Source organism: Schistocerca cancellata, chromosome 4 (genome assembly GCF_023864275.1).
Source record: "Schistocerca cancellata isolate TAMUIC-IGC-003103 chromosome 4, iqSchCanc2.1, whole genome shotgun sequence".
Lineage (NCBI taxonomy): Eukaryota > Metazoa > Arthropoda > Insecta > Orthoptera > Acrididae > Schistocerca > Schistocerca cancellata.
In genome coordinates, this window is record NC_064629.1 from 921,544,946 (window position 1) to 921,560,003 (window position 15,058).

At 35.8% G+C, this 15,058-nt stretch overlaps 1 protein-coding gene across 1 annotated transcript; it reads right to left on the bottom strand.

The window, feature by feature from the left end:
- Positions 1-5,397: 5,397 nt before the first annotated feature.
- LOC126184506 (uncharacterized) lies at positions 5,398-12,494 on the bottom strand. Its single transcript, XM_049926898.1, has 2 exons — positions 12,484-12,494; positions 5,398-5,692 (listed from the first exon to the last, which is right to left on the bottom strand). The coding sequence occupies exons 1-2, from the start codon at positions 12,492-12,494 to the stop codon at positions 5,398-5,400; spliced, it is 306 nt and encodes a 101-aa protein (XP_049782855.1).
- Positions 12,495-15,058: the final 2,564 nt, after the last annotated feature.

Consider the following 15,058-nt stretch of genomic DNA (forward strand, 5'->3'; position numbering starts at 1 on the left):
ATCTTAGATCGAATTGTCAGATAAAATAAAAAAGAAAAAAGCATGTATTAATGTGAAAAATAAAGATCAAAAGTGTTTTCTGTGTGCTATAAGATCTGCTTTATATCCTGTAGATAAGAGATTAGAAAGAGTTACGAAATATGAAAATGTTGGTCTAGATCTTTATCAGAAAAAAATATTTTGAATTTCCTATAGTGGTTAATCATATTCCAGAAATTGAAAACAATAAAATGTATCTACCAACATTATTCATTTCATGAAAACTTGTCAGATAAAATAAAAAAGAAAAAAAGCACGTATTAATGTGAAAAATAAAGATCAAAAGTGTTTTCTGTGTGCTATAAGATCTGCTTTATATCCTGTAGATAAGAGATTAGAAAGAGTTACGAAATATGATAATGTTGGTCTAGATCTTTATCAGAAAAAAATATTTTGAATTTCCTATAGTGGTTAATCATATTCCAGAAATTGAAAACAATAAAATGTATCTACCAACATTATTCATTTGATGAAAACTATCCTTGGTATTCATTAAAAATTACGAAAAGTAAGAAAGAGAAATATGCAAATCTCCTTATTTCAATAATGGGAATAATGCACACTATTGCTGTATAAAAAAATTTATCAAATTAATAAACATGGAGAATTAAAATCTATTTGTGAAATTTTACCAGTGATTCATTCACCAGTAAAGAAAAATTAGGTAATCACACATCAAACTGTTTAGTTAACAAACCATTAAAAGTGGAAATACCAGAGAAAGGTTCCTATGTAAGTTTTAAAAATTTCCATTTGTTATTTATGCTGATTTTGAAAGTTTCCTATTGAAGATGAATAACTCTCAACCAAACCCAGAAAATTCATATAAAATGAAATATCAAAAACATAAACCAAGTGGATTCTGTTATATTAAATATGTAAATGGACACTACAAAGATCCTATTGTTTATAGAGGGCCAAATTGTCATAAAAATTTATTCAATGTATAAAAAAAGAGATTGAAGGAATTGGAAGAATGTATTCTTAAGTTAAAGAAGTAAAACCATTCACTCCTGAAGAACAATCAAGATATGAAGATCTACAAAATGTTCATTGTGTAACTGTCATTATTCACCAAAAATTAGAAGGTTCATCATCATGATCATTTGATTGGAAAATATATACATTCTCAATGTAATAAATGTAATTTACAGTTAAAACATCTGAGTTCTGTACAAATTTATTTACATAATTCTATCAGGATATCTCTCACATCTGTTTGTGGAAAAACTTGGTTATATTAAGAAGGAAATAGAGTTAATACTAAACAACAAAGACAGATACATTAATTTTGGTAAGAAGACAGTGAGTTTGAAAATGAGATTTATTGACATTTTAAAATTTATGGCTTCTCCACCTGATAAACTATCAGAAAATTTGAAGAGAGATCAAGTAAGAAAATCAGAATTTTTTTTCCAGAACAGTTATTCGACTTAGTGATCAGAAAAGGTGTTTATCCACATGATTAGGTGCGTTCTTGGAAAAAATTTGAATAGACACAATTACCAGTAAAACAAGATATCTATAATAAACTGAATGGCTGTGAAGTAAGTGATGAAAATTATAAACATGCAAAAATAGTTTGGAAAAATTTAATATTAAAGTTCTAGGTAAATCCATGACCCTTACTGTAAAATTCATATATTTTTACTGTCTCATATATTTGAAAATTTTAGAAAAACTTGTATAAAAGCATATGGCTTAGACCCAGCTTGGTATTCTACTGCACTAGGAGTATCTTGGTATGCAACGTTGAAAATGACTTAACAACCACTTGATTTATTTTAATGGTTGAAAAAGGAATAACAGAAGGAATATCACAGTGTTGTAAAAATGTTTTAAAGCAAACAATAAATATATGAACGATTTTGATAGTAAAAAGATATCAAATTGCCTAGCATATTTAAAGCCAAATAATTTATATGGATATGCTATGAGTCAGTATTTAGTAGATGGTGAATTTGAATAGGATACTCCAGATTCTTTTAATAGTACAAAAATTAGTGAAATTTCAGATACTGATAAAACTGAATATATTTTTGAAATAGATATAGAGTATCCAAAAGAATTACATGATTTACATAAAGATTTATCATTGCCTCCTGAAAATAAAATTTTTCCAGAAGTAAAGAAAGGAAGTTGTTGACTACTCTGAATGATAAAAATAAATACATAGTTCAGTATATAAATCATAAACAGTTTTTATCATTAGGATTTATCATTAGTATTCCAATTTAAACAATCAAATCGGTTGAGGAAGTATATAGATTTAAATACAGAAATGAGAACTAAAAAATGTTTTTGAAAAATATTTCTATAAACTTATGAATAATTCGGTCTTTGACAATACAATGGAAAATGTTAGAAATAGAGTGGATTTAAAATTAGGGTCAGATGGAGCAAATGTGATAAATTAATAGCAAAGTAAAACTTTAAAGCAAGAACTATTTTAAGAAAAATCTTTCTGCTACATTAAAAGCTTTTAATGATTCATAGTTGTCCACAGATTATAAATGTGTGCATGTTCACATTATAGAAGCTGAGTTTGACTTTAGGAAGTACACTATTAATGTCTAGTTTTTAAGTTTTTTACCAAATCTGCGTTATAATAGTTTAGAAAGAAGACTAATAACCATGCTGTTGACAACCAAACTACAAATAATTATCTAATATTCCATATGGCTAACCTGATCGAAAACGAAACGGTAAAATTGATCGTGTTTCCTAATGACTAGAGCTATTAGATCCTTCGCCTATGCATTTTGTTAATTTTGTTATTCAAGATGCTTATCATATATAAATGACTGATTCCGTTGGAATGCTTTGTATATGTACAGACGTTTTTCACGATTTGTGCAACAGTATTTCAAAAATTTCAGAAAAAGTGAAAAGAAAAATTCCATAAACGAGTGTTCTGATCCTTGTTGAGAGTTGTTCCTCGAATTATGCATACCGTTTATAAGACTAGCCTGCAAGTCGGCGCCAAATATAACGCTCTCCTCCACACTAGTGTTACCCTCTGGGAGGAATTTTGATGTTTTGACCATGCGTTTTCCTAATGAATAGAGGCTGTCGGACAGTAATTTCGTATCATTGGCAATTAATAGAATTAATAGAAAACTTAACAGGCTTTACTTTGGGGTTAATGAACATGAGTAGCTAAAGTAACTTCCATTAACACTCCCTTTGAAAAGTGGATATACATGAATACAGGACGAGCTAAGTTGTGGGTAGCAATAGTAACTATTAATGCACCAGCTAGTAATCATAGAAAGCAAGATATTGCCTCAGTCCTCATAATAATAGTTGTAATCGCAATCATTACATAACACAGTATTAAGATGAAACTGCATGGGACACCGAACTAAATTTGGGCATGGAGAGAGTTCTGGCTTAACTCGCCCAGAAATATTACAAATAAAACTAAATAATACCACATATACACTTTTTATATTCTCATTAATATGAGAATATCTGATTTCTTTAGTAAAGATAATATTCCAAATATCTTTTTGGTATGAGAAGAATATGATGTGGGATCCATATACTAATACTGTCTCATTCGGCAAACTCTATGATAATTTCAGCAGTTAAGTTCAATTCTATCATAATTAAATATTAGTTCTACTTGGAATAGTTTAAATTTCATCTTTCAAAGCAAATTACTAAACACTATACTCGATTAAGCTCAACAAAATCATTCATGATAGCAATCAAGGCTAAATTACTTTTCAAATAAGTTTCATTTTGTGTGCCTTTTCATCACCTGCGAAGCAGGTATTTTAGACAGTAACTTTTATACACTTTTCTGGTACCACGCACCGCAGAATTTGAATCCGCGCCAGACATCATGGACGTCGAAGACCCATAGAGGTCTCTACAAAATCGCGCCGTATGGGCCCTGCCGCACTGGGATGCCACAGTATCTCTGCTGGCAGAGTCGCCCGATACAAAACATTGGGCTCAATGGGGCCTCCCGCATCTGGCATCCACCTGATGCTGGCAGCGCTGCCAGCAGACCCGCCGCTTCAAGCCTCTGCTGGCAGCGCTGCCAGGCTGGCGGCGCTGCCAATGAAACACAAGGCGGCTTATGGGAGCTCCCGCACCTGGACGCCAGCAGACCTGCCACACGCTACCTGCCGCTCACCTGTGCTCAGTTTTGTTGCAGTTTTGCACGTGTTCCACCATGGATAGTTTCGATATGGAAGCTTTTATATGCGAAATTCAGGCGAGACCAGCAATTTGGGACACATCATCCGTGGATTATTCGAACCGCGAACTCAAGAAAATGTGTTGGGAACAAGTTGCTGATATTTTCGGAGAAAAAGAATCGTCTTTGGAAGTGAAGAAGAACTCGGTAAGTGCTTCAAAAACATTTTATTATTCATTACTAAAGTTTACTGAACGTAAGTACTTTGCCACTTGAGGGGATCATGATTAACAAAATACTCTGAGAATTTGTCTCTCACTGCAAGTGCAGATCGGCTGCTTCTGCCTGAATGGCCTTCACATTCATTGTTCTCAAAACCAATTACTTCAAGTGAGTCTTCGTAGACGAATCGATCTGTCGCACGTACAAAATCATGCAAAGCACAACAAGCTTTAACTATATCTTGCGCAAAATCAATGCCCACATTTAGTGGACGATGAAAGATTCTCCACTTGTTGGAGAGGATACCAAAGGCACATTGCACATAACACCTAGCCCTGGATAATCTGTAATTAAAGATCTTCTTCTCGTAACTAAGATTATTTGCACCGTATGGGCGCATCAAATTTTCACTCGTGCCAAAAGCCTCATCTCCTACCAACACATAAGGAAAAACAGCCGAATGTTTTTCTGTCAGTGGTGAAGCTTTAGGTATCTTCAGGGAATTGTTCATTAGTTTCTTGTAAAATGAACTGTCTTTGAAAATTGCCGAATCATTACTTTTTCCATAAGCTCCAACGTCTACGTAAGTAAAGTTATAGTTAGCATCGCACACAGCCAGCAAAACAATGGAAAAGTATGTGCCCGACCGAGACTCGAACTCGGGACATTTGCCTTTCATGGGCAAGTGCTCTACCAACTGAGCTACCAAAGCACGACTCACGCCCGGTACTCACAGCTTTACTTCTGCTAGTATCTCGTCTCCTACCTTCCAAACTTTACAGAAGTTCTCCTGCGAAGGTAGGAGACGAGATACTGGCAGAAGTAAAGCTGTGAGTACCAGGCGTGAGTTGTGCTTCGGTAGCTGAGTTGGTAGAGCACTTGCCCGTGAAAGGCAAAAGTCCCGAGTTCGAGTCTCGGTTGGGCACACAGTTTTAATCTGCCAGGAAGTTTCATATCAGCGCACACTCCACTGCAGAGTGAAAATCTCATTCTGGAATGGAAAAGTAATTTTTGTAGTTGTAGTGCAAGGAACCTGAGTGAGCAGGCTTAATCATTCGTACATGTTTGCCATCAATTGCTCCAATGCAGTGAGGAAAGTTGGCCTTCTTTTCGAAGGTATTTGCTATTTTTAACCATTCTTCTGTTGTCAGCATAGCTTTACTTGCATACACTTTCTGCCATAACAGGATATACACTTCTCGAACAATTTCTGTGATTGTTGTGTGCCCGAGACGGTATCCATAATGCAGTTCCATGAAAGAACAGCCAGTCGCCAGATACCTGTAATAAATTAGGCAACAATGAGTATGACAAGCGATTCATATGACTAGTTTTCTTTTTATATAAGGTAAAATGCCACATGAAAGTAAACGACTTTTCTGTGAAATATTAAAAGCTGTGCTACAATGGACTCAAAAACCAACAATACAAAGCCTCTTGCAAAAGTTAATTTTTCTGTATTCATCACTTTTCGATGTTTACTCGCGTCTACATTATCAAGTTTGCATGTTGTAACGGAACCTATTAAAGGCTTTACTTTCCTGAAGTATGCGATACCCTCCAAATTCAACCAGTTTAATGAGTTTTATGATTATAGAAAAGTTATTGTGTATGTTAACAATGATTGCATAACATGTCTCCATAAACAGTCAACCCATTAAATTATACTCAGTAACTGACCACACAAAAGTTAATATCACTTGATCACTGATACAGCAAATGTCATCATGTAAAAACACTAAGTTCATCTTAAATAATTAATATGAGGTACAAAAAATAGTGACCAACTTACGTATTTTAGATCTCCTTAAATAAAAATCACCCAGTGAAACCTATTTGTTCACTAGGACCGATTTCACTCAGTATTCACGTAAACTCTCCTATTTTAGACGAAAACCAATGTAATTCTTAATCATTCATGTTATTTACTTATTTATGCAAATTAGAGAAGTCAATTGACAAACTTCTAAAAAACGGCCTTTTTGTAACAAAGAATTATTCTGTCATGTCAACAAATCTTACTGTCATTTTAATAATCTGCTAAATTATGTCACTTGATATAAATTAATAACTTTTCTGCACAAATTACGATAACAGATGTACATGTGACTTATGAGATATATCTCTTTTTTAGTAGTTCTTTGACAAGGTTATAAATACAAGCAGCAAGAAGGATCAGGAGCGCACCTGGAATGTTACTTTGGTAAAGTGTGTTTGTGTGTTATTGTTCGAGGTGGATAAACAATGCAAAGAACATGTAAAAGAAGTACTACTTCGTGTTGTGTCATTGTCTTTGGTGGACAGTAGAATTAAGATGGCCACCAGAGTAATAAATATTTGAAGTTTATATATTTGTTTGTTTCACTCGTTATTTATCATCAAAAGCACATCAAAAACACAGGACCCCCATCTTTTTACCCCTAGACAAGCAGATTTAGAGCCAGCATCAGCATCGAGACACAGCAGCGATCCAGCAAGCAGCAGCGACTACCACAATGAATTTTAATGGCGCCAACCTAACATCAAGTGCTAATAAGCTCCGTAAATGGGAGTGAAATAGTGCGATTATAGCAATATCTACGACTAGGCGACCATTACAAAAGTGGGGGCTCAGCTGGGATCTTTAAGTGCATCGATGATAATAGTGCAGCGATAAATTTCGTAAGTGCTTAGCACTACAAAAAAGTTTATTTGTGCAGTGTGGCAACAGTGAAAATATTTCATAGTGAAAAAACGTGTGTATGTGCAACTACGAAATATTATTATCACACCACTCAGAAGATTAACATCTGGATTATGTCAATGGAATTCATCAATCAAGACTTCAGCTTCGATAAAACTGATTAAAAGTGAAGAAAGCCAAGAAGGAACACCGACCACGACATCATAGCATACCTACAGAAAAAAAGCAAGGTATTTCGTTGTTGTTGTCGTTTAAAAAATTAGTAGTTAACATGTCTCTACCCGAGAGTGATGAGATTGTAGGAAATGTAAAAATTGAACCAGGGGATGGTGAACAATTAAACTTAACAGAGAGGCTAACAGAGTTTGCATCTCAAATAAGCTCACAACATAAACAATCGAGTGAACAAGTAAGTTTGAAACTTAAAGAAAACACAGATAGACTGGATAAGTTAAGTTTGAATTTGGATCTGTTAAGTACTCATCTCAATGAGAAGTGTGAGGAAATTAAAACTACCCTCAGTAAGGACACTAGAGAACAATTGATAAACTCCAGAAAAGAATTTCAAGTTAAAGTTGAAAGTTTAAATGAAAACATACAAGCTAAAACAGGCAGCATTGCTGTCATCAGCAACAAAGTAGATACTGAAGTAGAAAGATTAGATCAGAGAATAGACAAAACATCAGAAAACCTTAAACAAGAATACAACCTGTATACCACTAATGTAGATACAGAAGTAGAAAATATACACACTAAATATACACAATTGGAAGATGCATTGATGTCAAAATAAATGTTTTACAATCAAAATACAATGTATGGGCACATCCAAGTGAAATGCTTTCCTGGTGAAAATCTGCACCCTATTGACTTTATTCACCAATCTAAGGATATGTTTGTTGAGGAATGTCAGATAACATAAAAATTAAGTTAGTAAAAAGGTTTCTAGAGGGGGAAGCCCTATCCTGGGCAAACAAGAATAATGATTCTTGGAATGCTTTTGAAGAATTTGAATCCAAATTTGTTTGTAAATTTTGGACACAATCCATACAAGCCAGATTAAAGTCAGAATTTCTAAATGGATCAGTGTATAGAGGGAAAGTAGGGGGAATGCAAAAATTTTGCAGAGATCAATTGAAAAAACTTGCTCACTTGAATAACTCTTTTGATATTATGACACAAATTGATGTTTAAAAAGAAGGTTACCAGAGAGACTGCAGTGGGAATTGGTCCATGGACCAGACAATTCAATGGAAGAGTTCCTGACATTTGTAGATAGATTAGATAGGGCCTTGGAAAGAGAAAATAACCAAAGTTTTGGTTCTGGCAACAACCAGAAAGGGGGGGGGGGTGGAACAGGAATGTAAATAGAGATTATTATGGGAGGAGAGACTTTGAAAATTCTGTAAATAATGCTCCAAATAAGGGAGATGGGAGATATGAAAATGATTTCAGAAACTATACACAGGAGGGAGGATGGAGGAGAGATAACAGGACTGATAGAAATAGGTATTGGGGAAAAGAACAAGATAGAAGGGGGTTTGTTGAAACTAGGGAACAAAACGACAAGTACAAACGGACAGACCGAGGGAACCAGCCGGGAAACGGTCAGCCCCACGGAATGTCCGTAGTTTTGGGGCTAGACAATATTATGACAGGACAACATATAACCGAAACTGGAAAAGGAGAGGATACAAGGTAAAGAGTAAGTACCATGAAAATATTGATGTTGTTAGAATGAATAAATTAGAATGTAATAAAAGGTTTTGGGATACTTTGAGTAAAGGTGATACAGTTAATAAAAACAGTGTTCAAGCACAGGTAGTTAGTGAAAGTGCAGAAGTTGAAGGTATTGCAGAGTTCCAAAGTTGAGCTGAAAAAGATACTGGTGTTAATAACAAGTCAGACACACCACAAATAGAATCTAATTGGGTGGGTTTATTTGATAAGAAGGGGGATGATGATGTGTCTAATGGAGCCAAAGACTCAATTGCTGAGATTCAGATACATATGGGGGGAAACTGAAGATGGGGTTGTTGTGGAGAAGGAGGAAGAAGTAATAGAGGGACATTTAAATAATGATCCTAAATCAAGTGATGTTATTGATCAGAGTGTGGAGGAAGAAATAAAAGTATTTGTAGAATTGAAAAGTGATGATGAGGTAAAGGTAAGTGATGTGACAAATATGGGTAATAATGGGGTTAATTTAAGTGAAATGTAGGCTAGGGAATGTGTATCTGATGACAAGCTGTTGTCCATTAGGAACTATGAAACACTAATCTATGAGAATGGCAATAATAATAATATTAATAAAAAAATAAAGGGACGGAATGTAAATGTGTGTTTTCAAGAAAAAGGGGAAAAGTTTTTTGAAGTTTTGTGGAACAACTATGGAAACTGTATAAACAAAGATGCCTTTTGCAAAGAATTAGCAAAGGTAAGTGCAACCTTGTATCCTACATGGTGGATAAGAATCCACAGTGGACTTCATAAAAAATGGGGTGAAAACAGTAGTTTGTTAAGTGGCAACACAGTGTTAAGAGGAACAGATGAAAACGAAGGTTTATATTTAAATGTCAATGCTTTGCAAACAGAGAGGGATGTGTCTAAGTTTAGGAACTGAAGAAATTGAAAATGATCTGTTGTTTGAAAATACTGAAATAGAGAAAGATGTTGAGCTAGGTTGTCCATATGTTAAAGTAAATATTGACAAGTGAGAAGGAAGAGTGTTAGTAGACACAGGAAGTCCTGTTTCTGCCATCACTTCTAGACTTAGATATAAGCTCAGAAATTCTCAACATTTTTCTGAGATGCCAGTTGTTGGATTAAAAGCGAAAGGAAAAGCTACACAGTTCAAACCAGGGGACCTTGTACTCGTCAAGACACAAGAGAAATCAAAATTATTGTCAGCTGAATGTAAAAAGTTTTTTGATATTTAAATTGGTCCATTTGAAATAAAAGAAAGCCCACATCCTAATGCGTATAGACTTATCTTTCCCAGATCAAGAAGTTTACTTGGATTAAGAAACATCACTGAATGGAAACCATATAAACATGATTAAGCACATTTCCCTTTTTGAATACAGTTACTTACCCATTTCCGTAAAGCATTTTACCAGTAAATATTTTTACTGGATGTGTCAAATAGCAACTACTGCTCATCCTATACACCCTGGAAAAGTTCTAGATCTCTGAGAGAATGTTTTTTATATTTCTTTCGTCACTATTGAATATTAAATTTTCAGACGTCTTCTTTACTTGCAATGGTCAAGTTTAACCATGCACCCATAGAGGTGACAAACATTTATTACTTTCTTTTTGTATCATTGAATATGGGACATACTTGCACCAAATATAAAAGACAATGTAAAAATTGTTGTGCAAGACCCATCATTTTGTTACTATTCTTTTCTTAGGCAAAAGATTTGTGTAGAACTTTCTACAGCTAATCAGATGTTCACCAAGTTTGATGTTTGTGTTATGATGTGACGAATATAAGTGTGCTATTTTGGTATTAATATGTTCTTGTACTATCTTGGCTATGTGTCTCAATGGGAGACAATATTTAAAAAAAACTTTTTTTTTCCAAATGCATATTATATTCACACATATGACTTGTCTAGTGTTTGTGTGTATATATCATGTCCATACTTATAATTATGTTCTTTGTTTTCATTTCTATTATGTGGCTCAAAAAGAGCAGACAGTTGAATATTTTCTTATGGAGATATGACCTGTCCACCTATGTAATATATTTAGGTTCGCTCTATTATCTTGAAGATTCTGTGACTCAATGAGAGCTGACTTTGAAATAATTTACATATATTTTTTTTATATCTTAACATCGCATGTGATATATTTCTGTCTGTTTTTGATCATTTTCATGTGGCTCACTGGGAGCAAAGATTATACAATTTTTTTTACTTTCATACATTACTAAATATTTTTATTATGCTGTCATACTGAGAGTCATAACACAAAGTACATTTGAATCAACACAACTAAAACCCTTGCAGAAAAAAGTCATTTTGGAATGGTGTAATGGTCGTTGTATACATACACATTATGCCTAGTAAAACAAAAAATTTATTAAAGTAGAACTTTTCCAAATTTTAGCCATTTCACACATTTGTCCTAGTTGGCTAATATCATTAACATTCTGTAAATGATATTACCCTAGGGGGGTATTGTAACGGAACCTAATAAAGGCTTTACTTTCCTGAAGTATCCGATACCCTCCAAATTCAACCAGTTTAATGAGTTTTATGGTTATAGAAAAGTTATTGTGTATGTTAACAATGATTGCATAACATGTCTCCATAAACAGTCAACCCATTAAATTATACTCAGTAACTGACCACACAAAAGTTAATATCACTTGATCACTGATACAGCAAATGTCATCATGTAAAAACACTAAGTTCATCTTAAATAATTAATATGAGGTACAAAAAATAGTGACCAACTTACGTATTTTAGATCTCCTTAAATAAAAATCACCCAGTGAAACCTATTTGTTCACTAGGACCGATTTCACTCAGTATTCACGTAAACTCTCCTATTTTAGACGAAAACCAATGTAATTCTTAATCATTCATGTTATTTACTTATTTATGCAAATTAGAGAAGTCAATTGACAAACTTCTAAAAAACGGCCTTTTTGTAACAAAGAATTATTCTGTCAAGTCAACAAATCTTACTGTCATTTTAATAACCTGTTAAATTATGTCACTTGATATAAATTAAAAACTTTACTGCACAAATTACGATAACAGATGTACATGTGACTTATAAACTATATCTCTTTTTAGTAGTTCTTTGACAATGTTATAAATACGAGCAGCAAGAATATTTGAAGTTTAAATACTTGTTGGTTTCGCTCATTATTTATCATCCAACGCACATAAAAAACACGGGACCTCATCTTTTTACCCCTAGACAACCAGATTTAGAGCCAACATCAGCATCGAGACACAGCAGCGATCCAGCAAGCAGCAGCGACTACCACGATGCATTTCAATTGCGCCAACCTAACATCAAGTGCTAACAAGGTCCGTAAATGGGAGTGAAATAGTGCGATTATAGCAATATCTACGTCTAGGCGAACATTACAATGTGAACATCAAAATTGAATAGGTATTCATCTTAGTGTCGCTTATCATAGAAAAGTACATACTGTACATCGTACTTATCGACTAACTCAAGACCAGTTTCTCCCCTTTTTTTAATTAATTATTAGTAATGTTTATCTTTAAGCGATAACACCAGTCTCTTGCGCTTTCGTGTATTTAAGAACTAACGCGACACGGCGCCACGATTGCCAACTGTCTAATCAAAGAATAATCAAAAACATGGGACAGGGATCGCACGAATTTGAGACGGGTAGTACCAGCGCGACATGTCCGTTACAATTCGGATAATCATGAATACGTATCACTGAGGTCCGTATAATGCATTCTCCACCGTATATTCAAATTTTTATAAAAATTATGGCACTATTTATGACAAATAACACGGATCGTGACAAGACGTGCATATATTTTGTTGCAGGCTTGGCGTTGCAGAAGAGGTGGAATAATCTCAGAGGCTCTTTTGCGCGTGAGCTATAACGCAGGAAATCTTTAAAGTCAGGATCGGGTGCCACAAGGAAGAGCCAATACATTTACTTTAACCAACTGTCGTTCCTTCACACCGTTGTCAGCATAAGGGAATCCGAACAAGCTGAGGACCCGCACGAAAATGAAGAAGAAGCTGCATCTCGTGCAGGTGCGGTTCCGTTAAGAAGAAATATAAAAAGGAGGAAAGAAGATGACGAAGACCAACTGATTAAGCTACTTAATGCGAGTATTCATCAAAGAGAATTACGGGAGTGGCAAGCAGAAGAGGGTGAAGACAGAATGTTTTTCTTGTCTCTGTTAAACCCCCTTCGTGGTATTCCCAAGGAAAGGAAAATGAAGACGAAAATTAAAATAATGAGTGTGATAAACGAAGCTCAGTACGGACCACGCTATTTACAGAGTAATGTTTATTCAGGACACTGGCCAATAGGAAATTATCGTCCTACAGTTTCCTGTCGCCCTGTACCTGATGCTCCACTGCAGTCGCAAACTACTAACACAGTAAATTACTATCCATAACATGCACCTCCAGAACAAAATTACACAGTTACGTCTCCAGCTGCAGCAAGTGATGTTAATGGGTCAGAGTCGTCAGACGTTGTTGATTTGTTTTAAGATTTTTTTTGTAATATTGTTTTGTCTCATTTGTAGTATTGCTTTAAGTTTAATTGTAATATTGTTTCAAGTTTCTTTTGTAATATTGAATATTATTTTGTAATAAAGTACTTTGTGGATTAAAACTGATAAAACGCTTCTATGTATATATTACAGTTACAACTCAAATTGCAAGTATCACTGCATAAAACAAATAATTAGACTGGTAGTTAGTTACCTTAATGTCACGAAAATCATTTCTTGCCGGTCTGTGTGGCCGAGCGTTTCTAGGCGCTTCAGTCTGGAACCGCGCGACCGCTACGGTCGCAGGTTCGAATCCTGCCTCGGGCATGGATGTGTGTGCTGTCCTTAGGTTAGTTAGGTTTAAGTAGTTCTAAGTTCTAGGGGACTGATGACCTCAGATGTTAAGTCCCATAGTGCTCAGAGCCATTTGAACCATTTTTTGAATCTTTTCTTCTGGTGAGATGGCTTTCCCTAAAACAGTGTCCTTTTTCTTCAGTTCATCTCTGCAGACCTCCACTAATTCGTCGAATGAATGTACTGACATTCTCACGTAATTAAAAAATTTATCACTGTAATTTCTTAAATCATTGTATAGCGTATGAAATAATCCGTTTACATCACGATCAGCAATGAAGGGGTGTACCCAGAAATTCTTCTATCTCTGCATTCTCTTTCTCTGTCGATGACGCACACAAAGCACAGCTACTAGCTCCTCTAAGTCCATTTCGACACTGAGCGCAGACTGAAGGAGTCCCCCATGTGGCGTCCCCGCTGGCAGCCGCACCGGCAGACCGCGTGCTGCCAGCAGAGATGCCGTGGCATCCCAGTGCGGCATGGCCCTTAGTGTGAGGGTGCCACAGTGGAACACGTGGTTCCAGCGGCCCATAGCGGCTCTCCCGATAGCGTACTTAAGCGCCTGCCTCTCGCTCAGCCAGTTATTTTACCTGTCTGCTTCGTATTTATTTTATTAGCATCATCACTCATTTGTTCTGTTTTAAGTGCCACGATTTTTTTGCCATGTTACTATTTAAGTCTCCGATTATATCGCCTGTTTTTATTATTTATTCTTTTCATCTTATTAAAACAAAGTCTGTAGGCTGAAGAGCGGCATACTAAGCTGCTGCCAGCCCGCCCCCTTTGGGGGGAATCGAAATTCAACAAAGGAAAAAAAAAAAGCACAATGCAACTCCCACTCCCTGTCGTGTATGCCCAGCACCCCCCACTCCTCTTATGGGTCCTCATCCTCCATCGGCTCCTTTCACCCCTCCCCCCTCCCCCCTTCGTTTTTCCTCTCCTTCCACCCTTTTTTCATTTTCCCATCATCTATCCAGTCTCCCCCCCCCCCCCCCCCCCCACCTTTTCTCGGCTGTGGCATGTCACATTTGCCAGCAAAATGGTTCAAATGGCTCTGAGCACTATGGGACTTAACTTCTGAGGTCATCAGTCCCCTAGAACTTAGAACTACTTAAACCTAACTAACCTAAGGACATCACACACATCCATGCCCGAGGCAGGATTCGAACCTGCGACCGTAGCGGTCACGCGGTTCCAAACTGAAGTGCTTAGAACCGCACGGCCACATCGGCCGGCCATTTGCCAGCTTTTTAGTGCAGTGTTCGGATGAATGTTCAGTGTTGTTCGTCTTTCTAGTGTTGCGAACAGAAACCATGCTGATGCTGGGTGTGAATTTTATGTCTTTTGTGAACAGAAACCAGACTGTCGCCGTGT